General features: G+C 43.6%; 1 protein-coding gene across 7 annotated transcripts in view; it reads right to left on the bottom strand.

The window, feature by feature from the left end:
* Window positions 1-262: 262 nt before the first annotated feature.
* LOC109881923 (M1-specific T cell receptor beta chain) overlaps window positions 263-20983 on the bottom strand; it is a 36722-nt gene continuing 16001 nt past the window's right edge. For all 7 annotated transcript variants that reach the window (XR_004202638.1, XR_004202637.1, XR_004202641.1 and 4 more), the window contains 4 exons: window positions 19687-20037; window positions 19506-19532; window positions 17975-18081; window positions 263-1468 (listed from right to left, as the gene is read on the bottom strand). Coding sequence is in view for 1 of the 7 variants with exons in the window: in XM_031787664.1 (XP_031643524.1) it covers window positions 1445-1468; window positions 17975-18081; window positions 19506-19532; window positions 19687-20037 (509 nt within the window). In the remaining 6 variants the exon portion in view is untranslated. The remainder of the gene's footprint in view (window positions 1469-17974; window positions 18082-19505; window positions 19533-19686; window positions 20038-20983) is intronic.

Raw genomic sequence — 20983 nt, 5'->3', positions numbered from 1 at the left:
CAGCAGCCCCAAACATCTAGTCTAGTGTCTGATTATGCTGCACATCATGGTCCCCCAGCAGCCCCAAACATCTAGTCTAGTGTCTGATTATGCTGAACATCATGGTCCCCCAGCAGCCCCAAACATCTAGAGAACAAGGCCAAACAAGCTGGTCAGAATTGTATTTCCCCTCATACTCATCTGGAGGTTGAGAATGTTTCTGTCTCTATGTATGTAATTGTATATGTATTTATGTTAAAATAAATAGGGACCACAATGGAAATAAGTCCCAGACTTTATTGTGCAATCCCAGTCACTTAAAAAAATTATGTATATATATGTATTTTACAGACAAATAAAATCAATCAATCCAAACTGTGCAGTGGCCAAATGATGAATGAAAAGAGACATTGTTCCAAAACACTATAAAGTTTAATGACACTAGGAGATTGTCAAGCCAAGCCTTCAATACTGGGTAAGTCTACAAGGTAGGGAGGGGTGTATGTTCTGTTTGTTCACAACACAAACCGTGATATTGAAGTGCCAGAAGGTGGTTTGCTTTGTTCATTGGTTATTAAACCTGTCGGTGGAAGATTCGTTGAATATATTTTATATAAATATGGCATCAAAATGTTGAAAATCTGATTTCCCCCTAGCTGATCATGGTCTGCCTCCGTCTCTGATCGTAATGTGATGAAACAGGCAGGGAGAGTGAGCTCGTCGGTGGTGGTCGGTGAACCCTCAACCTTCTGGCCCAAAGCCCTGCGTGGCATCAACTGTGCCAGAAAAGCAGACTGAAGTGGCAAAGTCAATATCCACGTTGATAAAAACAGGGTCGCTACAGTTCTTGTTATTGTGGTCGTAAACATTATATTGAGTTAATTCTATGAGGGGGGAGGGTCGTGAAAATATTTAACTGTGGAGAGGTACATTTTGATCTGTCCCTAATTATATACCGTTTATTATTCACAAATGAACATTTAGAAATTGGAAAGCAAAGTGTATCGATACATACTCTACTGTAATTACTGGAAAAACAAACAGACGTTGATTTTGTAAGTTAATGGAAAGGTTGTTTTGGCTGAATTTATTCAAATATACATTTAAATTGCAAGTTCATGTGCTTTTAATAATCTCCTATGAACATCTTCACATAGACAGGGCAATAAAAAGATACTGGCAACAATAAGCACAATGGACAATACAATTACATGCAGGGGCAAACTGGGACCAGAAACCGGCCCAGGCATTTCGAACACACCTGCCCATGTTTTTCTTTAAGACCCTCTTTACTAGGCAAATTATTATTATTTTGCTAAAAAAATAATACCATTTAGACAGGCCCACTGGGCTAAAGATGAATCGGTCCATCTGGCATTTGCCAGAATTGCCCATTTGCCAGTCCGTTCTTGAGCACATGGAAGAATCAACACCCATGCAGGACATCCTCCTTGGGCCGCTTCCGTTAAATCTGTTTCTCTGAGGAGCCCTGCATGTGAAACACAGACACAGAGATTAAAGACAGCATGGTGTCTGTATGGAAACACAGAGATACAGGATAAAGACAGTATGGTGTCTGTATGGAAACACAGAGATACAGGATAAAGACAGTATGGTGTCTGTATGGGGATAAAGACAGTATGGTGTCTGTATGGGGATAAGACAGTATGGTGTCTGTATGGGGACACAAAGATACAGGATAAAGACAGTATGGTGTCTGTATGGGGGAACACAGAGATACAGGATAAAGACAGTATGGTGTCTGTATGGGAACACAGAGATACAGGATAAAGACAGTATGGTGTCTGTATGGGGAACACAGAGATACAGGATAAAGACAGTATGGTGTCTGTATGGGAACACAGAGATACAGGATAAAGACAGTATGGTGTCTGTATGGGGAACACAGAGATACAGGATAAAGACAGTATGGTGTCTGTATGGGGAACACAGAGATACAGGATAAAGACAGTATGGTGTCTGTATGGGGAACACAGAGATACAGGATAAAGACAGTATGGTGTCTGTATGGGGATAAAGACAGTATGGTGTCTGTATGGGGAACACAGAGATACAGGATAAAGACAGTATGGTGGTCTGTATGGGGAACACAGAGATACAGGATAAAGACAGTATGGTGTCTGTATGGGGAACACAGAGATACAGGATAAAGACAGTATGGTGTCTGTATGGGGATAAAGACAGTATGGTGTCTGTATGGGGAACACAGAGATACAGGATAAAGACAGTATGGTGTCTGTATGGGGAACACAGAGATACAGGATAAAGACAGTATGGTGTCTGTATGGGGAACACAGAGATACAGGATAAAGACAGTATGGTGTCTGTATGGGGAACACAGAGATACAGGATAAAGACAGTATGGTGTCTGTATGGGGAACACAGAGATACAGGATAAAGACAGTATTGGTGTCTGTATGGGGAACACAGAGATACAGGATAAAGACAGTATGGTGTCTGTATGGGGAACACAGAGATACAGGATAAAGACAGTATGGTGTCTGTATGGGGAACACAGAGATACAGGATAAAGACAGTATGGTGTCTGTATGGGGAACACAGAGATACAGGATAAAGACAGTATGGTGTCTGTATGGGAACACAGAGATACAGGATAAAGACAGTATGGTGTCTGTATGGGGAACACAGAGCTACAGGATAAAGACAGTATGGTGCCTGTATGGGGACACAGAGATACAGGATAAAGACAGTATGGTGTCTGTATGGGGAACACAGAGATACAGGATAAAGACAGTATGGTGTCTGTATGGGAACACAGAGATACAGGATAAAGACAGTATGGTGTCTGTATGGGGACACAGAGATACAGGATAAAGACAGTATGGTGTCTGTATGGGGAAACACAGAGATACAGGATAAAGACAGTATGGTGTCTGTATGGGGACACAGAGATACAGGATAAAGACAGTATGGTGTCTGTATGGGGAACACAGAGATACAGGATAAAGACAGTATGGTGTCTGTATGGGGAACACAGAGATACAGGATAAAGACAGTATGGTGTTTGTATGGGGAACACAGAGATACAGGATAAAGACAGTATGGTGTCTGTATGGGGACACAGAGATACAGGATAAAGACAGTATGGTGTCTGTGTCTATGGGGACACAGAATACAGGATAAAGACAGTATGGTGTCTGTATGGGGAACACAGAGATACAGGATAAAGACAGTATGGTGTCTGTATGGAACACCAGAGAACAGGATAAAGACAGTATGGTGTCTGTAGGGAACACAGAGATACAGGATAACGACAGTCTGGTGTCTGTATGGGAACACAGAGATACGGATAGACAGTATGGTGTCTGTATGGGGAACACAGAGATACAGGATAAAGACAGTATGGTGCCTGTATGGGGAACACAAGAGATACCGGATAAAGACAGTATGGTGTCTGTATGGGGAACACAGAGATACAGGATAAAGACAGTATGGTGGCCTGTATGGGGAACACCAGATATAGACAGGATAATAAGACAGTTATGGTGTCTGTATGGGAACACAGGAGATACAGGATTAAAGACAGTATGGTGTCTGTATGGGGAACACAGAGATACAGGATAAAGACAGTATGGTGCCTGTATGGGGAACACAGAGATACAGGATAAAGACAGTATGGTTGTCTGTATGGGGAACACAGAGATACAGGATAAAGACAGTATGGTGTCTGTATGGGGAACACAGAGATACAGGATAAAGACAGTATGGTGTCTGTATGGGGATAAAGACAGTATGGTGTCTGTATGGGGATAAAGACAGTATGGTGTCTGTATGGGGATAAAGACAGTATGGTGTCTGTATGGGGATAAAGACAGTATGGTGCCTGTATGGGGATAAAGACAGTATGGTGCCTGTATGGGGATAAAGACAGTATGGTGTCTGTATGGGGATAAAGACAGTATGGTTGTCTGTATGGGGATAAAGACAGTATGGTGCCTGTATGGGGATGGGATAAAGGACAGTATGGTGTTCCTGTATGGGGATAAGACAGTATGGTGCCTGTATGGTGATAAAGGACAGTATGGTGTCTGTATGGGGATAAAGACAGTATGGTGTCTGTATGGGGATAAAGACAGTATGGTGCCTGTTATGGGGATAAAGACCGTATGGTGCCTGTATGGGGATAAAGACAGTATGGTTGTCTGTATGGGGATAAAGACCGTATGGTGTCTGTATGGGGATAAAGACAGTATGGTGTCTGTATGGGGATAAAGACAGTATGGTGTCTGTATGGGATATAAAGACAGTATGGTGCCTGTATGGGGATAAAGACAGTATGGGCCTGTATGGGATAAAGACAGTATGGTGCCTGTATGGGGATAAAGACAGTATGGGTCTGTATGGGGGATAAAGACAGTCTGGTGTCTGTATGGGGATAAAGACAGTATGGTGCCTGTATGGGGATAAAGACAGTATGGGCCTGTATGGGGATTAAGCCAGATGTGTATGTATGGGGATTAACGACAGTATGGTGTCTGTATGGGATATATAAGACAGTATGGTGCCTGTATGGGGATAAAGACAGTATGGTGCCTGTATGGGGATAAGACAGTATGGTGCCTGTATGGGGATAAAGACAGTATGGTGTCTGTATGGGGATAAAGACAGTATGGTGCCTGTATGGGGATAAAGACAGTATGGTGCCTGTATGGGGATAAGACAGTATGGTGCCTGTTATGGGGATAAAGACAGTATGGTGTCTGTATGGGATAAGGACAGTATGGTGTCTGTATGGGAATAAGACAGTATGGTGTCTGTATGGGGATAAAGACAGTATGGTTGCCTGTATGGGGCTAAAGAGATACAGGATAACGACAGTATGGTGTCTGTATGGGGATAAAGACAGTATGGTGCCTGTATGGGGATGAAAGACAGTATGGTGTCTGTATGGGGATAAAGACAGTATGGTGTCTGTATGGGGATAAAGACAGTATGGTGTCTGTATGGGGATAAAGACAGTATGGTGCCTGTATGGGGATAAAGACAGTATGGTGCCTGTATGGGGATAAAGACAGTATGGTGTCCTGTATGGGGATAAAGACAGTATGGTGCCGTATGGGGATAAAGACAGGTATGGTGTCTGTATGGGGATAAAGACAGTATGGTGTCTGTATGGGGATAAAGGACAGTATGGTGCCTGTATGGGGATAAAGACAGTATGGTGTCTTTATGGGATAAAGACAGTATGGTGTCTGTATGGGGATAAAGACAGTATGTGCCTGTATGGGGATAAAGACAGTATGGTGTCTGTATGGGGATAAAGACAGTGTGGTGTCTGTATGGGGATATAAGACAGTATGGTGTCTGATGGGGATAAAGACAGTATGGTGCCTGTATGGGGATAAAGACAGTATGGTGCCTGTATGGGGATAAAGACAGTATGGTGTCGTATGGGGATAAAGACAGTATGGTGCCTGTATGGGATAAAGACCAGTATGGTGCCTGTATGGGGATAAAGACAGTATGGTGTCTGTATGGGGATAAAGACAGTATGGTGTCTGTATGGGGATAAAGACAGTATGGTGTCTGTATGGGGATAAAGACAGTATGGTGTCTGTATGGGGATAAAGACAGTATGGTGCCTGTATGGGGATAAAGACAGTATGGTGCCTGTATGGGGATAAAGACAGTATGGTGCCTGTATGGGGATAAAGACAGTATGGTGCCTGTATGGGGATAAAGACAGTATGGTGTCTGTATGGGGATAAAGACAGTATGGTGCCTGTATGGGGATAAAGACAGTATGGTGCCTGTATGGGGATAAAGACAGTATGGTGCCTGTATGGGGATAAAGACAGTATGATGCCTGTATGGGGATAAAGACAGTATGGTGCCTGTATGGGGATAAAGACAGTATGGTGCCTGTATGGGGATAAAGACAGTATGGTGTCTGTATGGGGATAAAGACAGTATGGTGTCTGTATGGGGATAAAGACAGTATGGTGTCTGTATGGGGATAAAGACAGTATGGTGCCTGTATGGGGATAAAGACAGTATGGTGTCTGTATGGGGATAAAGACAGTATGGTGTCTGTATGGGGATAAAGACAGTATGGTGTCTGTATGGGGATAAAGACAGTATGGTGCCTGTATGGGGATAAAGACAGTATGGTGTCTGTATGGGGATAAAGACAGTATGGTGCCTGTATGGGGATAAAGACAGTATGGTGCCTGTATGGGGATAAAGACAGTATGGTGCCTGTATGGGGATAAAGACAGTATGGTGTCTGTATGGGGATAAAGACAGTATGGTGCCTGTATGGGGATAAAGACAGTATGGTGCCTGTATGGGGATAAAGACAGTATGGTGCCTGTATGGGGATAAAGACAGTATGGTGCCTGTATGGGGATAAAGACAGTATGGTGTCTGTATGGGGATAAAGACAGTATGGTGTCTGTATGGGGATAAAGACAGTATGGTGTCTGTATGGGGATAAAGACAGTATGGTGCCTGTATGGGGATAAAGAGATACAGGATAAAGACAGTATGGTGTCTGTATGGGGATAAAGACAGTATGGTGCCTGTATGGGGATAAAGACAGTATGGTGTCTGTATGGGGATAAAGACAGTATGGTGTCTGTATGGGGATAAAGACAGTATGGTGTCTGTATGGGGATAAAGACAGTATGGTGCCTGTATGGGGATAAAGACAGTATGGTGCCTGTATGGGGATAAAGACAGTATGGTGTCTGTATGGGGATAAAGACAGTATGGTGCCTGTATGGGGATAAAGACAGTATGGTGTCTGTATGGGGATAAAGACAGTATGGTGTCTGTATGGGGATAAAGACAGTATGGTGCCTGTATGGGGATAAAGACAGTATGGTGTCTGTATGGGGATAAAGACAGTATGGTGTCTGTATGGGGATAAAGACAGTATGGTGTCTGTATGGGGATAAAGACAGTATGGTGTCTGTATGGGGATAAAGACAGTATGGTGTCTGTATGGGGATAAAGACAGTATGGTGTCTGTATGGGGATAAAGACAGTATGGTGCCTGTATGGGGATAAAGACAGTATGGTGCCTGTATGGGGATAAAGACAGTATGGTGTCTGTATGGGGATAAAGACAGTATGGTGCCTGTATGGGGATAAAGACAGTATGGTGCCTGTATGGGGATAAAGACAGTATGGTGTCTGTATGGGGATAAAGACAGTATGGTGTCTGTATGGGGATAAAGACAGTATGGTGTCTGTATGGGGATAAAGACAGTATGGTGTCTGTATGGGGATAAAGACAGTATGGTGCCTGTATGGGGATAAAGACAGTATGGTGTCTGTATGGGGATAAAGACAGTATGGTGCCTGTATGGGGATAAAGACAGTATGGTGCCTGTATGGGGATAAAGACAGTATGGTGTCTGTATGGGGACACAGAGACAGGATAAAGACAGTATGGTGTCTGTATGGGGCACAGAGATACAGGATAAAGACAGTATGGTGTCTGTATGGGGATAAAGACAGTATGGTGCCTGTATGGGGATAAAGACAGTATGGTGCCTGTATGGGGATAAAGACAGTATGGTGCCTGTATGGGGATAAAGACAGTATGGTGCCTGTATGGGGATAAAGACAGTATGGTGTCTGTATGGGGATAAAGACAGTATGGTGTCTGTATGGGGATAAAGACAGTATGGTGCCTGTATGGGGATAAAGACAGTATGGTGTCTGTATGGGGATAAAGACAGTATGGTGTCTGTATGGGGATAAAGACAGTATGGTGTCTGTATGGGGATAAAGACAGTATGGTGTCTGTATGGGGATAAAGACAGTATGGTGTCTGTATGGGGATAAAGACAGTATGGTGTCTGTATGGGGATAAAGACAGTATGGTGTCTGTATGGGGATAAAGACAGTATGGTGCCTGTATGGGGATAAAGACAGTATGGTGTCTGTATGGGGATAAAGACAGTATGGTGCCTGTATGGGGATAAAGACAGTATGGTGTCTGTATGGGGATAAAGACAGTATGGTGCCTGTATGGGGATAAAGACAGTATGGTGCCTGTATGGGGATAAAGACAGTATGGTGCCTGTATGGGGATAAAGACAGTATGGTGTCTGTATGGGGATAAAGACAGTATGGTGCCTGTATGGGGATAAAGACAGTATGGTGCCTGTATGGGGATAAAGACAGTATGGTGCCTGTATGGGGATAAAGACAGTATGGTGCCTGTATGGGGATAAAGACAGTATGGTGCCTGTATGGGGATAAAGACAGTATGGTGTCTGTATGGGGATAAAGACAGTATGGTGCCTGTATGGGGATAAAGACAGTATGGTGCCTGTATGGGGATAAAGACAGTATGGTGCCTGTATGGGGATAAAGACAGTATGGTGCCTGTATGGGGATAAAGACAGTATGGTGCCTGTATGGGGATAAAGACAGTATGGTGCCTGTATGGGGATAAAGACAGTATGGTGCCTGTATGGGGATAAAGACAGTATGGTGTCTGTATGGGGATAAAGACAGTATGGTGCCTGTATGGGGATAAAGACAGTATGGTGCCTGTATGGGGATAAAGACAGTATGGTGCCTGTATGGGGATAAAGACAGTATGGTGCCTGTATGGGGATAAAGACAGTATGGTGCCTGTATGGGGATAAAGACAGTATGGTGCCTGTATGGGGATAAAGACAGTATGGTGTCTGTATGGGGATAAAGACAGTATGGTGTCTGTATGGGGATAAAGACAGTATGGTGCCTGTATGGGGATAAAGACAGTATGGTGCCTGTATGGGGATAAAGACAGTATGGTGTCTGTATGGGGATAAAGACAGTATGGTGCCTGTATGGGGATAAAGACAGTATGGTGTCTGTATGGGGATAAAGACAGTATGGTGCCTGTATGGGGATAAAGACAGTATGGTGTCTGTATGGGGATAAAGACAGTATGGTGTCTGTATGGGGATAAAGACAGTATGGTGCCTGTATGGGGATAAAGACAGTATGGTGCCTGTATGGGGATAAAGACAGTATGGTGCCTGTATGGGGATAAAGACAGTATGGTGCCTGTATGGGGATAAAGACAGTATGGTGCCTGTATGGGGATAAAGACAGTATGGTGCCTGTATGGGGATAAAGACAGTATGGTGCCTGTATGGGGATAAAGACAGTATGGTGCCTGTATGGGGATAAAGACAGTATGGTGCCTGTATGGGGATAAAGACAGTATGGTGTCTGTATGGGGATAAAGACAGTATGGTGTCTGTATGGGGATAAAGACAGTATGGTGTCTGTATGGGGATAAAGACAGTATGGTGCCTGTATGGGGATAAAGACAGTATGGTGTCTGTATGGGGATAAAGACAGTATGGTGCCTGTATGGGGATAAAGACAGTATGGTGTCTGTATGGGGATAAAGACAGTATGGTGTCTGTATGGGGATAAAGACAGTATGGTGTCTGTATGGGGATAAAGACAGTATGGTGCCTGTATGGGGATAAAGACAGTATGGTGTCTGTATGGGGATAAAGACAGTATGGTGCCTGTATGGGGATAAAGACAGTATGGTGCCTGTATGGGGATAAAGACAGTATGGTGCCTGTATGGGGATAAAGACAGTATGGTGTCTGTATGGGGATAAAGACAGTATGGTGCCTGTATGGGGATAAAGACAGTATGGTGCCTGTATGGGGATAAAGACAGTATGGTGCCTGTATGGGGATAAAGACAGTATGGTGCCTGTATGGGGATAAAGACAGTATGGTGTCTGTATGGGGATAAAGACAGTATGGTGTCTGTATGGGGATAAAGACAGTATGGTGTCTGTATGGGGATAAAGACAGTATGGTGCCTGTATGGGGATAAAGACAGTATGGTGCCTGTATGGGGATAAAGACAGTATGGTGTCTGTATGGGGACACAGAGATACAGGATAAAGACAGTATGGTGTCTGTATGGGGACACAGAGATACAGGATGAAGACAGTATGGTGTCTGTATGGGGATAAAGACAGTATGGTGCCTGTATGGGGATAAAGACAGTATGGTGCCTGTATGGGGATAAAGACAGTATGGTGCCTGTATGGGGATAAAGACAGTATGGTGCCTGTATGGGGATAAAGACAGTATGGTGCCTGTATGGGGATAAAGACAGTATGGTGCCTGTATGGGGATAAAGACAGTATGGTGTCTGTATGGGGATAAAGACAGTATGGTGTCTGTATGGGGATAAAGACAGTATGGTGCCTGTATGGGGATAAAGACAGTATGGTGCCTGTATGGGGATAAAGACAGTATGGTGTCTGTATGGGGATAAAGACAGTATGGTGTCTGTATGGGGATAAAGACAGTATGGTGTCTGTATGGGGATAAAGACAGTATGGTGTCTGTATGGGGATAAAGACAGTATGGTGTCTGTATGGGGATAAAGACAGTATGGTGTCTGTATGGGGATAAAGACAGTATGGTGTCTGTATGGGGATAAAGACAGTATGGTGCCTGTATGGGGATAAAGACAGTATGGTGCCTGTATGGGGATAAAGACAGTATGGTGCCTGTATGGGGATAAAGACAGTATGGTGCCTGTATGGGGATAAAGACAGTATGGTGCCTGTATGGGGATAAAGACAGTATGGTGCCTGTATGGGGATAAAGACAGTATGGTGCCTGTATGGGGATAAAGACAGTATGGTGCCTGTATGGGGATAAAGACAGTATGGTGCCTGTATGGGGATAAAGACAGTATGGTGTCTGTATGGGGATAAAGACAGTATGGTGTCTGTATGGGGATAAAGACAGTATGGTGTCTGTATGGGGATAAAGACAGTATGGTGTCCTGTAGGGGATAAAGACAGTATGGTGCCTGTATGGGGATAAAGACAGTATGGTGCCTGTATGGGATAAAGACAGTATGGTGCCTGTATGGGGATAAAGACAGTATGGTGCCTGTATGGGGATAAAGACAGTATGGTGCTGTATGGGGAAACAGTATGGTGCCTGTATGGGGATAAAGACAGTATGGTGCCTGTATGGGGATAAAGACAGTATGGTGTCTGTATGGGGATAAAGACAGTATGGTGCCTGTATGGGGATAAGACAGTATGGTGCCTGTATGGGATAAAGACAGTATGGTGCCTGTATGGGGATAAAGACAGTATGGTGCCTGTATGGGGATAAAGACAGTATGGTGCCTGTATGGGGATAAAGACCAGTATGGTGCCTGTATGGGGATAAGACAGTATGGTGGCCTGTAATGGGGATAAAGACAGTATGGTGCCTGTATGGGGATAAAGACAGTATGGTGCCTGTATGGGGATAAAGACAGTATGGTGCCTGTATGGGGATAAAGACAGTATGGGTGCCTGTATGGGGATAAAGACAGTATGGTGGTCTGTATGGGGATAAAGACAGTATGGTGTCTGTATGGGATAAAGACCAGTATGGTGCCTGTATGGGGATAAGACAGTATGGTGCCTGTATGGGGATAAAGACAGTATGGTGCCTGTTATGGGGATAAAGACAGTATGGTGCCTGTATGGGATAAAGACAGTATGGTGCCTGTATGGGGATAAAGACAGTATGGTGCCTGTATGGGGATAAAGACAGTATGGTGCTGTATGGGGATAAAGACAGTATGGTGCCTGTATGGGGATAAAGACAGTATGGTGCCTGTATGGGGATAAAGACAGTATGGTGCCTGTATGGGGATAAAGACCAGTATGTGCCTGTATGGGGATAAAGACAGTATGGTGCCTGTAATGGGGATAAAGACAGTATGGTGCCTGTATGGGGATAAAGACAGTAATGGTGTCTGTATGGGGATAAAGACAGTATGGTGTCTGTATGGGGATAAAGACAGTATGGTGCCTGTATGGGGATAAAGACAGTATGGTGTCTGTATGGGGATAAGACAGTATGGTGTCTGTATGGGGATAAAAGACAGTATGGTGTCTGTATGGGGATAAAGACAGTAATGGTGGCCTGTATGGGGATAAAGACAGTATGGTGCCTGTATGGGGATAAAGACAGTATGGTGCCTGTTATGGGGATAAAGACAGTATGGTGCCTGTATGGGGATAAAGACAGTATGGTGTCTGTATGGGGATAAAGACAGTATGGTGCCTGTATGGGGATAAAGACAGTATGGTGCCTGTATGGGGATAAAGACAGTATGGTGTCTGTATGGGGATAAAGACAGTATGGTGCCTGTATGGGGATAAGACAGTATGGTGCCTGTATGGGGATAAAGACAGTATGGTGCCTGTATGGGGATAAAGACAGTATGGTGCCTGTATGGGGATAAAGACAGTATGGTGCCTGTATGGGGATAAAGACAGTATGGTGCCTGTATGGGGATAAAGACAGTATGGTGCCTGTATGGGGATAAAGACAGTATGGTGCCTGTATGGGGATAAAGACAGTATGGTGCCTGTATGGGGATAAAGACAGTATGGTGTCTGTATGGGGATAAAGACAGTATGGTGCCTGTATGGGGATAAAGACAGTATGGTGTCTGTATGGGGATAAAGACAGTATGGTGCCTGTATGGGGATAAAGACAGTATGGTGCCTGTATGGGGATAAGACAGTATGGTGCTGTATGGGGATAAGACAGTATGGTGCCTGTATGGGGATAAAGACAGTATGGTGCCTGTATGGGGATAAAGACAGTATGGTGCCTGTATGGGGATAAAGACAGTATGGTGCCTGTATGGGGATAAAGACAGTATGGTGCCTGTATGGGGATAAAGACAGTATGGTGTCTGTATGGGGATAAAGACAGTATGGTGCCTGTATGGGGATAAAGACAGTATGGTGTCTGTATGGGGATAAAGACAGTATGGTGTCCTGTATGGGGATAAAGACAGTATGGTGCCTGTATGGGGATAAAGACAGTATGGTGCCTGTATGGGGATAAAGACAGTATGGTGCCTGTATGGGGATAAAGACAGTATGGTGCCTGTATGGGGATAAAGACAGTATGGTGCCTGTATGGGGATAAAGACAGTATGGTGCCTGTATGGGGATAAAGACAGTATGGTGCCTGTATGGGGATAAAGACAGTATGGTGCCTGTATGGGGATAAAGAACAGTATGGTGCCTGTATGGGGGATAAAGACAGTATGGTGCCTGTATGGGGATAAAGACAGTATGGTGCCTGTATGGGGATAAAGACAGTATGGTGCCTGTATGGGGATAAAGACAGTATGGTGCTGTATGGGATAAAGACAGTATGGTGTCTGTATGGGGATAAAGACAGTATGGTGCTGTATGGGGATAAAGACAGTATGGTGTCTGTATGGGGATAAAGACAGTATGGTGGCCTGTATGGGGATAAAGGCCAGTATGGCTGCATTTATGCGGGATAAAGACAGTATGGTGCCTGTATGGGGATAAGACAGTATGGTGGCCTGTATGGGATAAAGACAGTATGGTGCCTGTATGGGGATAAGACAGTATGGTGCCTGTATGGGGATAAAGACAGTATGGTGCTGTATGGGGCATAAAGACAGTATGGTGTCTGTATGGGGGGATAAAGACAGTATGGTGCCTGGTATGGGGGATAAAGACAGTATGGTGCCTGTATGGGGATAAAGACAGTATGGTGCCCTGTATGGGGATAAAGACAGTATGGTGCCTGTAGGGGATAAAGACAGTATGGTGTCTGTATGGGGATAAAGACAGTATGGTGCCTGTATGGGGATAAAGACAGTATGGTGTCTGTATGGGGATAAAGACAGTATGGTGCCTGTATGGGGATAAAGACAGTATGGTGCCTGTATGGGATAAAGACAGTATGGTGCCTGTATGGGGATAAAGACAGTATGGTGCCTGTATGGGGATAAAGACAGTATGGTGCCTGTATGGGGATAAAGACAGTATGGTGCCTGTAATGGGGATAAAGACAGTATGGTGCCTGTATGGGGATAAAGACAGTATGGTGCCTGTATGGGGAATAAAGACAGTATGGTGCCTGTATGGGGATAAAGACAGTATGGTGTCTGTATGGGGATAAAGACAGTATGGTGCCTGTATGGGGATAAAGACAGTATGGTGTCTGTATGGGGATAAAGACAGTATGGTGCCTGTATGGGGATAAAGACAGTATGGTGTCTGTATGGGGATAAAGACAGTATGGTGCCTGTATGGGGATAAAGACAGTATGGTGCCTGTATGGGATAAAGACAGTATGGTGTCTGTATGGGCGATAAAGACAGTATGGTGCCTGTATGGGGATAAAGACAGTATGGTGCCTGTATGGGGATAAAGACAGTATGGTGCCTGTATGGGGATAAAGACAGTATGGTGCCTGTATGGGGATAAAGACAGTATGGTGTCTGTATGGGGATAAAGACAGTATGGTGCCTGTATGGGGATAAAGACAGTATGGTGTCTGTATGGGATAAAGACAGTATGGTGCCTGTATGGGATAAAGACAGTATGGTGTCTGTATGGGGATAAAGACAGTATGGTGCCTGTATGGGGATAAAGACAGTATGGTGCACTGTATGGGGATAAAGACAGTATGGTGCCTGTATGGGGATAAAGACAGTAATGGGTGGTCTTATGGGGATAAAGACAGTATGGTGCCTTGTATGGGGATAAAGACAGTATGGTGCCTGTATGGGGATAAAGACAGTATGGTGTCTGTATGGGGATAAAGACAGTATGGTGCCTGTATGGGGATAAAGACAGTATGGTGCCTGTATGGGGATAAAGACAGTATGGTGCCTGTATGGGGATAAAGACAGTATGGTGTCTGTATGGGGATAAAGACAGTATGGTGCCTGTATGGGGATAAAGACAGTATGGTGGCCTGTATGGGGATAAAGACAGTATGGTGCCTGTATGGGGATAAAGACAGTATGGTGCCTGTATGGGGATAAAGACAGTATGGTGTCTGTATGGGGATAAAGACAGTATGGTGCCTGTATGGGGATAAAGACAGTATGGTGTCTGTATGGGGATAAGACAGTATGGGTGCCTGTATGGGGATAAAGACAGTATGGTGCCTGTATGGGGATAAAGACAGTATGGTGCCTGTATGGGGATAAAGACAGTATGGTGCCTGTATGGGGATAAAGACAGTATGGTGCCTGTATGGGGATAAAAGACAGTATGGTGCCTGTATGGGGATAAAGACAGTATGGTGCCTGTATGGGGATAAAGACAGTATGGTGCCTGTATGGGGATAAAGACAGTATGGTGCCTGTATGGGGATAAAGACAGTATGGTGCCTGTATGGGGATAAAGACAGTATGGTGCCTGTATGGGGATAAAGACAGTATGGTGTCTGTATGGGGATAAAGACAGTATGGTGCCTGTATGGGGATAAAGACAGTATGGTGTCTGTATGGGATAAAGACAGTATGGTGCCTGTATGGGATAAAGACAGTATGGTGCCTGTATGGGGATAAAGACAGTATGGTGCCTGTATGGGGGTAAAGACAGTATGGTGTCTGTATGGGGATAAGACAGTATGGTGTCTGTATGGGGGGTAAAGACAGTATGGTGTCTGTATGGGGATAAAGACAGTATGGTGTCTGTATGGGGATAAAGACAGTATGGTGCCTGTATGGGGATAAAGACAGTATGGTGTCTGTATGGGGATAAAGACAGTATGGTCATTAACTAGCCTGGTCCCAGATCTGTTTGTGTTGTCTTGTCAACTCCTATGGTCATTAACTAGCCTGGTCCCAGATCTGTTTGTGTTGTCTTGTCAACTCCTATGGTCATTAACTAGCCTGGTCCCAGATCTGTTTGTGTTGTCTTGTCAACTCCTATGGTCATTAACTAGCCTGGTCCCAGATCTGTTTGTGTTGTCTTGTCAACTCCTATGGTCATTAACTAGCCTGGTCCCAGATCTGTTTGTGTTGTCTTGTCAACTCCTATGGTCATTAGCTAGCCTGGTCCCAGATCTGTTTGTGTTGTCTTGTCAACTCCTATGGTCATTAGCTAGCCTGGTCCCAGATCTGTTTGTGTTGTCTTGTCAACTCCTATGGTCATTAGCTAGCCTGGTCCCAGATCTGTTTGTGTTGTCTTGTCAACTCCTATGGTCATTAGCTAGCCTGGTCCCAGATCTGTTTGTGTTGTCTTGTCAACTCCTATGGTCATTAGCTAGCCTGGTCCCAGATCTGTTTGTGTTGTCTTGTCAACTCCTATGGTCATTAGCTAGCCTGGTCCCAGATCTGTTTGTGTTGTCTTGTCAACTCCTATGGTCATTACCTAGCCTGGTCCCAGATCTGTTTGTGTTGTCTTGTCAACTCCTATGGTCATTACCTAGCCTGGTCCCAGATCTGTTTGTGTTGTCTTGTCAACTCCTATGGTCATTACCTAGCCTGGTCCCAGATCTGTTTGTGTTGTCTTGTCAACTCCTATGGTCATTAGCTAGCCTGGTCCCAGATCTGTTTGTGTTATCTTGTCAACTCCTATGGTCATTAACTAGCCTGGTCCCAGATCTGTTTGTGTTGTCTTGTCAACTCCTATGGTCATTACCTAGCCTGGTCCCAGATCTGTTTGTGTTGTCTTGTCAACTCCTATGGTCATTACCTAGCCTGGTCCCAGATCTGTTTGTGTTGTCTTGTCAACTCCTATGGTCATTACCTAGCCTGGTCCCAGATCTGTTTGTGTTGTCTTGTCAACTCCTATGGTCATTACCTAGCCTGGTCCCAGATCTGTTTGTGTTGTCTTGTCAACTCCTATGGTCATTAACTAGCCTGGTCCCAGATCTGTTTGTGTTGTCTTGTCAACTCCTATGGTCATTACCTAGCCTGGTCCCAGATCTTTTTGTGTTGTCCTGGCTACTCCTATGGTCATTACCTAGCCTGGTCCCAGATCTGTTTGTGTTGTCTTGTCAACTCCTATGGTCATTAACTAGCCTGATCCCAGATCTATTTGTGTTGTCTTGTCAACTCCTATGGTCATTAGCTAGCCTGGTCCCAGATCTGTTTGTGTTGTCTTGTCAACTCCTATGGTCATTACCTAGCCTGGTCCCAGATCTGTTTGTGTTGTCTTGTCAACTCCTATGGTCGTTAACTAGCCTGGTCCCAGGTCTGTTTGTGTTGTCTTGTCAACTCCTATGGTCATTAACTAGCCTGATCCCAGATCTATTTGTTCTGTCCTGCCTGCCTGTCATCTGACATCCCACTGGGCTCAAACTGATTGAATAAACGTTGTTTCAACGTTGTTTCAACGCTATTTGTCAACGTATTGTGACGTGGAATCTACGTATAATATATATATATTTTTTAAGTAATCGACATTTAAATCACAGGATTGTGTCATTATGGTAAACTAATTTCAACATAGACAAAATATGTTGAATTTTGATCGATTTAAAACAATATCAGATATTCAAGGTCAGGGTCACTATCAGAAACAAAAACATTATACTGGGCAGCCCCTCCTACTGGAGAGTTCATCTGTCTTCCATCCCAGGTTTTAACCCAGTCATGCTTAGCTATGCTATTTTTCACTGATTATGACCTCTGTGCTTATCGTGGGATGGATTGTTGAGAGATCTCCGCTTAAAATAGAATCTCAAATGGCATTGATCATTTGTACTGTGTACTATAATGTAACTCTCAACTGCCATCCAGCTCATGTGGTTGTGCTATTAGATGATGCCCAGTGACAACACATTAATCTGTTCTATAAAGGATTCAATATCTGACAGTGGATCCCCATTTGAACTGTGTTGTGCTTTCAGATGGTTGCAATCACGGGGAAAACACACTGGAAATTCAACTAACTTTTGGCTGTCTTTTTGATTGGGTGAATATAAATTGTAATCTCATTGATCAACGTCTAAACCAAATATTTCCCAATTATCCACGTTGAAATGACATGGTGTGCCCAGTGGGATCTGTTTGTGTGGTCACTGTCAACCTGACCATAGGAGTTGGCAAGACCGTACAAAACGGATCTGGGACTCCTTTAGCACAAGGCAGAGATAGAAGAGGAGAGAGATGACTGTGTGGTGAACCTTCAACATATTTGCAGGGAACTCACCTGGAACTTCCAAATCATAACCATGACGACCAGGCCGTAGAAGGTACTCTTAGCGATGAAGATGCTGTAGGCCAGCTTGGCAGTCTGGGTGCTCTTCACATAGTAATCTGCAAGGGCAATAATACATTCAAATGACCTTGATTAAGGTGGTATCAGATGATATTGTTAGCAGATCATCCATTGAGAAAAATACAGCACAGCCAATGATCTAGGTCAGTGTTTCTTGGCCCTGGGGATCCAACTAATGATCTAGGTTAGTGTTTCTTGGCCCTGGGGATCCAACTAATGATCTAGGCCAGTGTTTCTTGGCCCTGGGGATCCAACTAATGATCTAGGTTAGTGTTTCTTGGCCCTGGGGATCCAACCAATGATCTAGGTTAGTGTTTCTTGGCCCTGGGGATCCAACCAATGATCTAGGCCAGTGTCATCAGTCATCAGTATGCAGGTCATCAGTATGTTGGTCATCAGTACAGTATGCAGGTCATCAGTATGCAGGTCATCAGTATGCAGGTCATCAGTACAGTATGTAGGTCATCAGTATGCAGGTCATCAGTATGCAGGTCATCAGTACAGTATGCAGGTCATCAGTATGCAGGTTATCAGTATGTAGGTCATCAGTACAGTATGCAGGTCATCAGTACAGTATGCAGGTCATCAGTATGTAGGTCATCAGTATGCAGGTCATCAGTATGCAGGTCATCAGTACAGTATGCAGGTCATCAGTACAGTATGCAGGTCATCAGTATGCAGGTCATCAGTATGCAGGTCATCAGTATGCAGGTCATCAGTATGCAGGTCATCAGTACAGTATGCAGGTCATCAGTATGCAGGTCATCAGTATGCAGGTCATCAGTATGCAGGTCATCAGTATGCAGGTCATCAGTACAGTATGTAGGTCATCAGTACAGTATGTAGGTAATCAGTACAGTATGCAGGTCATCAGTACGGTATGTTGGTCATCAGTATGTAGGTCATCAATATGCAGGTCATCAGTATGTTGGTCATCAGTACAGTATACAGGTCATCAGTATGCAGGTCATCAGTACAGTATGCAGGTCATCAGTACAGTATGCAGGTCATCAGTACAGTATGCAGGTCATCAGTATGCAGGTCATCAGTACAGTATGCAGGTCATCAGTACAGTATGCAGGTCATCAGTACAGTATGCAGGTCATCAGTACAGTATGCAGGTCATCAGTATGCAGGTCATCAGTACAGTATGCAGGTCATCAGTATGCAGGTCATCAGTATGCAGGTCATCAGTATGCAGGTCATCAGTACAGTATGCAGGTCATCAGTATGCAGGTCATCAGTATGCAGGTCATCAGTACAGTATGCAGGTCATCAGTATGCAGGTCATCAGTATGCAGGTCATCAGTACAGTATGCAGGTCATCAGTACAGTATACAGGTCATCAGTACAGTATGCAGGTCATCAGTATGCAGGTCATCAGTATGCAGGTCATCAGTACAGTATGCCATGTATTTAGGTATGTAGAAAAATAACTGTAGTATAAAATGGGCACATTTACCTGTCGTTATCTCTCCCCCAGTTTGACCTGAAAGAAACAAAGAAGGAGAGTTTCAGATGAGATTATACACCACGGTACCACTTAGACATTGGGGAATGCATTAGAGTCTCAAAACTAGTGTACTAGTTCAGTCAAATCTCTTTCTTCTCAGACACACAGACAGTGTTCATTGTTTTATTACCTTGGAGATCTCCACTAATGGTGTCATTCACATATATATTGTCAGTCCCATTGTAAAAGCTGACAATGCAGGTGAATCTGTTCTCTGGTTTGTGCCATTCATTGGCTGGGACTCTCAGTCTGCTGGTGATACTGTATAAACCATCTTTATCCCACAAGGCCCTGTTGTCGGTCCCGGCACCTTCAGTTCTGTTGACATTGTTGATTTGCCAGAAGACCGTGACGTGGTCGGGGTAGAAGCGGGTGGCTACACACACTAGGGTCTTCTTCTTCTTCTTGTTTCTATCTTCACACTCCTTAGCGGAGGGTGCTAGGACTTTCACTGTGGGTTCAGTGACTTTGATGTTTGGATCTGCATGGAGAAAACAGTGGAGTATTTTAACACTCAATCAATGGCTCTGTTTGCTGTCGACATCATACCTGAACCCGAGTGCTTTAAAACACAGATCATCACAAAATGAATCAATGAGAGAGTTCATCACAAAATGAATCAATGAGACAGTTCATCACAAAATGAATCAATGAGACAGTTCATCACAAAATGAATCAATGAGACAGTTCATCACAAAATGAATCAATGAGACAGTTCATCACAAAATGAATCGATGAGAGAGTTCATCACAAAATGAATCAATGAGAGAGTTCATCACAAAATGAATCAATGAGACAGTTCATCACAAAATGAATCAATGAGACAGTTCATCACAAAATGAATCAATGAGACAGTTCATCACAAAATGAATCAATGAGACAGTTCATCACAAAATGAATCAATGAGAGAGTTCATCACAAAATGAATCAATGAGACAGTTCATCACAAAATGTGTTAATGAGACAGTTCATCACAAAATGAATCGATGAGAGAGTTCATCACAAAACGAATCAATGAGAGAGTTCATCACAAAACGAATCAATGAGAGAGTTCATCACAAAACGAATCAATGAGAGAGTTCATCAGAAAATGTCATTAATCAATAAATGTCATTAATCAATAAATGTCATTAATCAATAAATGTATGCCAAGTCAAACACATAGAAACACATTCTTACAGAATTATTATTACTACAGTATTATTACAGTATTCGTATAGTATTATTACAGTATTCTTATAGTATCATTATTACTACAGTATTATTACAGTATTCTTATAGTATCATTATTACTACAGTATTATTACAGTATTATTACAGTATTCTTATAGTATCATTATTCTTACAGTATTCTTACAGTATTCTTATAGTATCATTATTATTACAGTATTATTACAGTATTCTTATAGTATTATTACAGTATTCTT

This window comes from Oncorhynchus kisutch, linkage group LG14 (genome assembly GCF_002021735.2).
Source record: "Oncorhynchus kisutch isolate 150728-3 linkage group LG14, Okis_V2, whole genome shotgun sequence".
NCBI classification, from domain to species: domain Eukaryota; kingdom Metazoa; phylum Chordata; class Actinopteri; order Salmoniformes; family Salmonidae; genus Oncorhynchus; species Oncorhynchus kisutch.
Note: the sequence above shows the minus strand (reverse complement) of the source record. Positions and strands in the feature narration are given on the sequence as shown.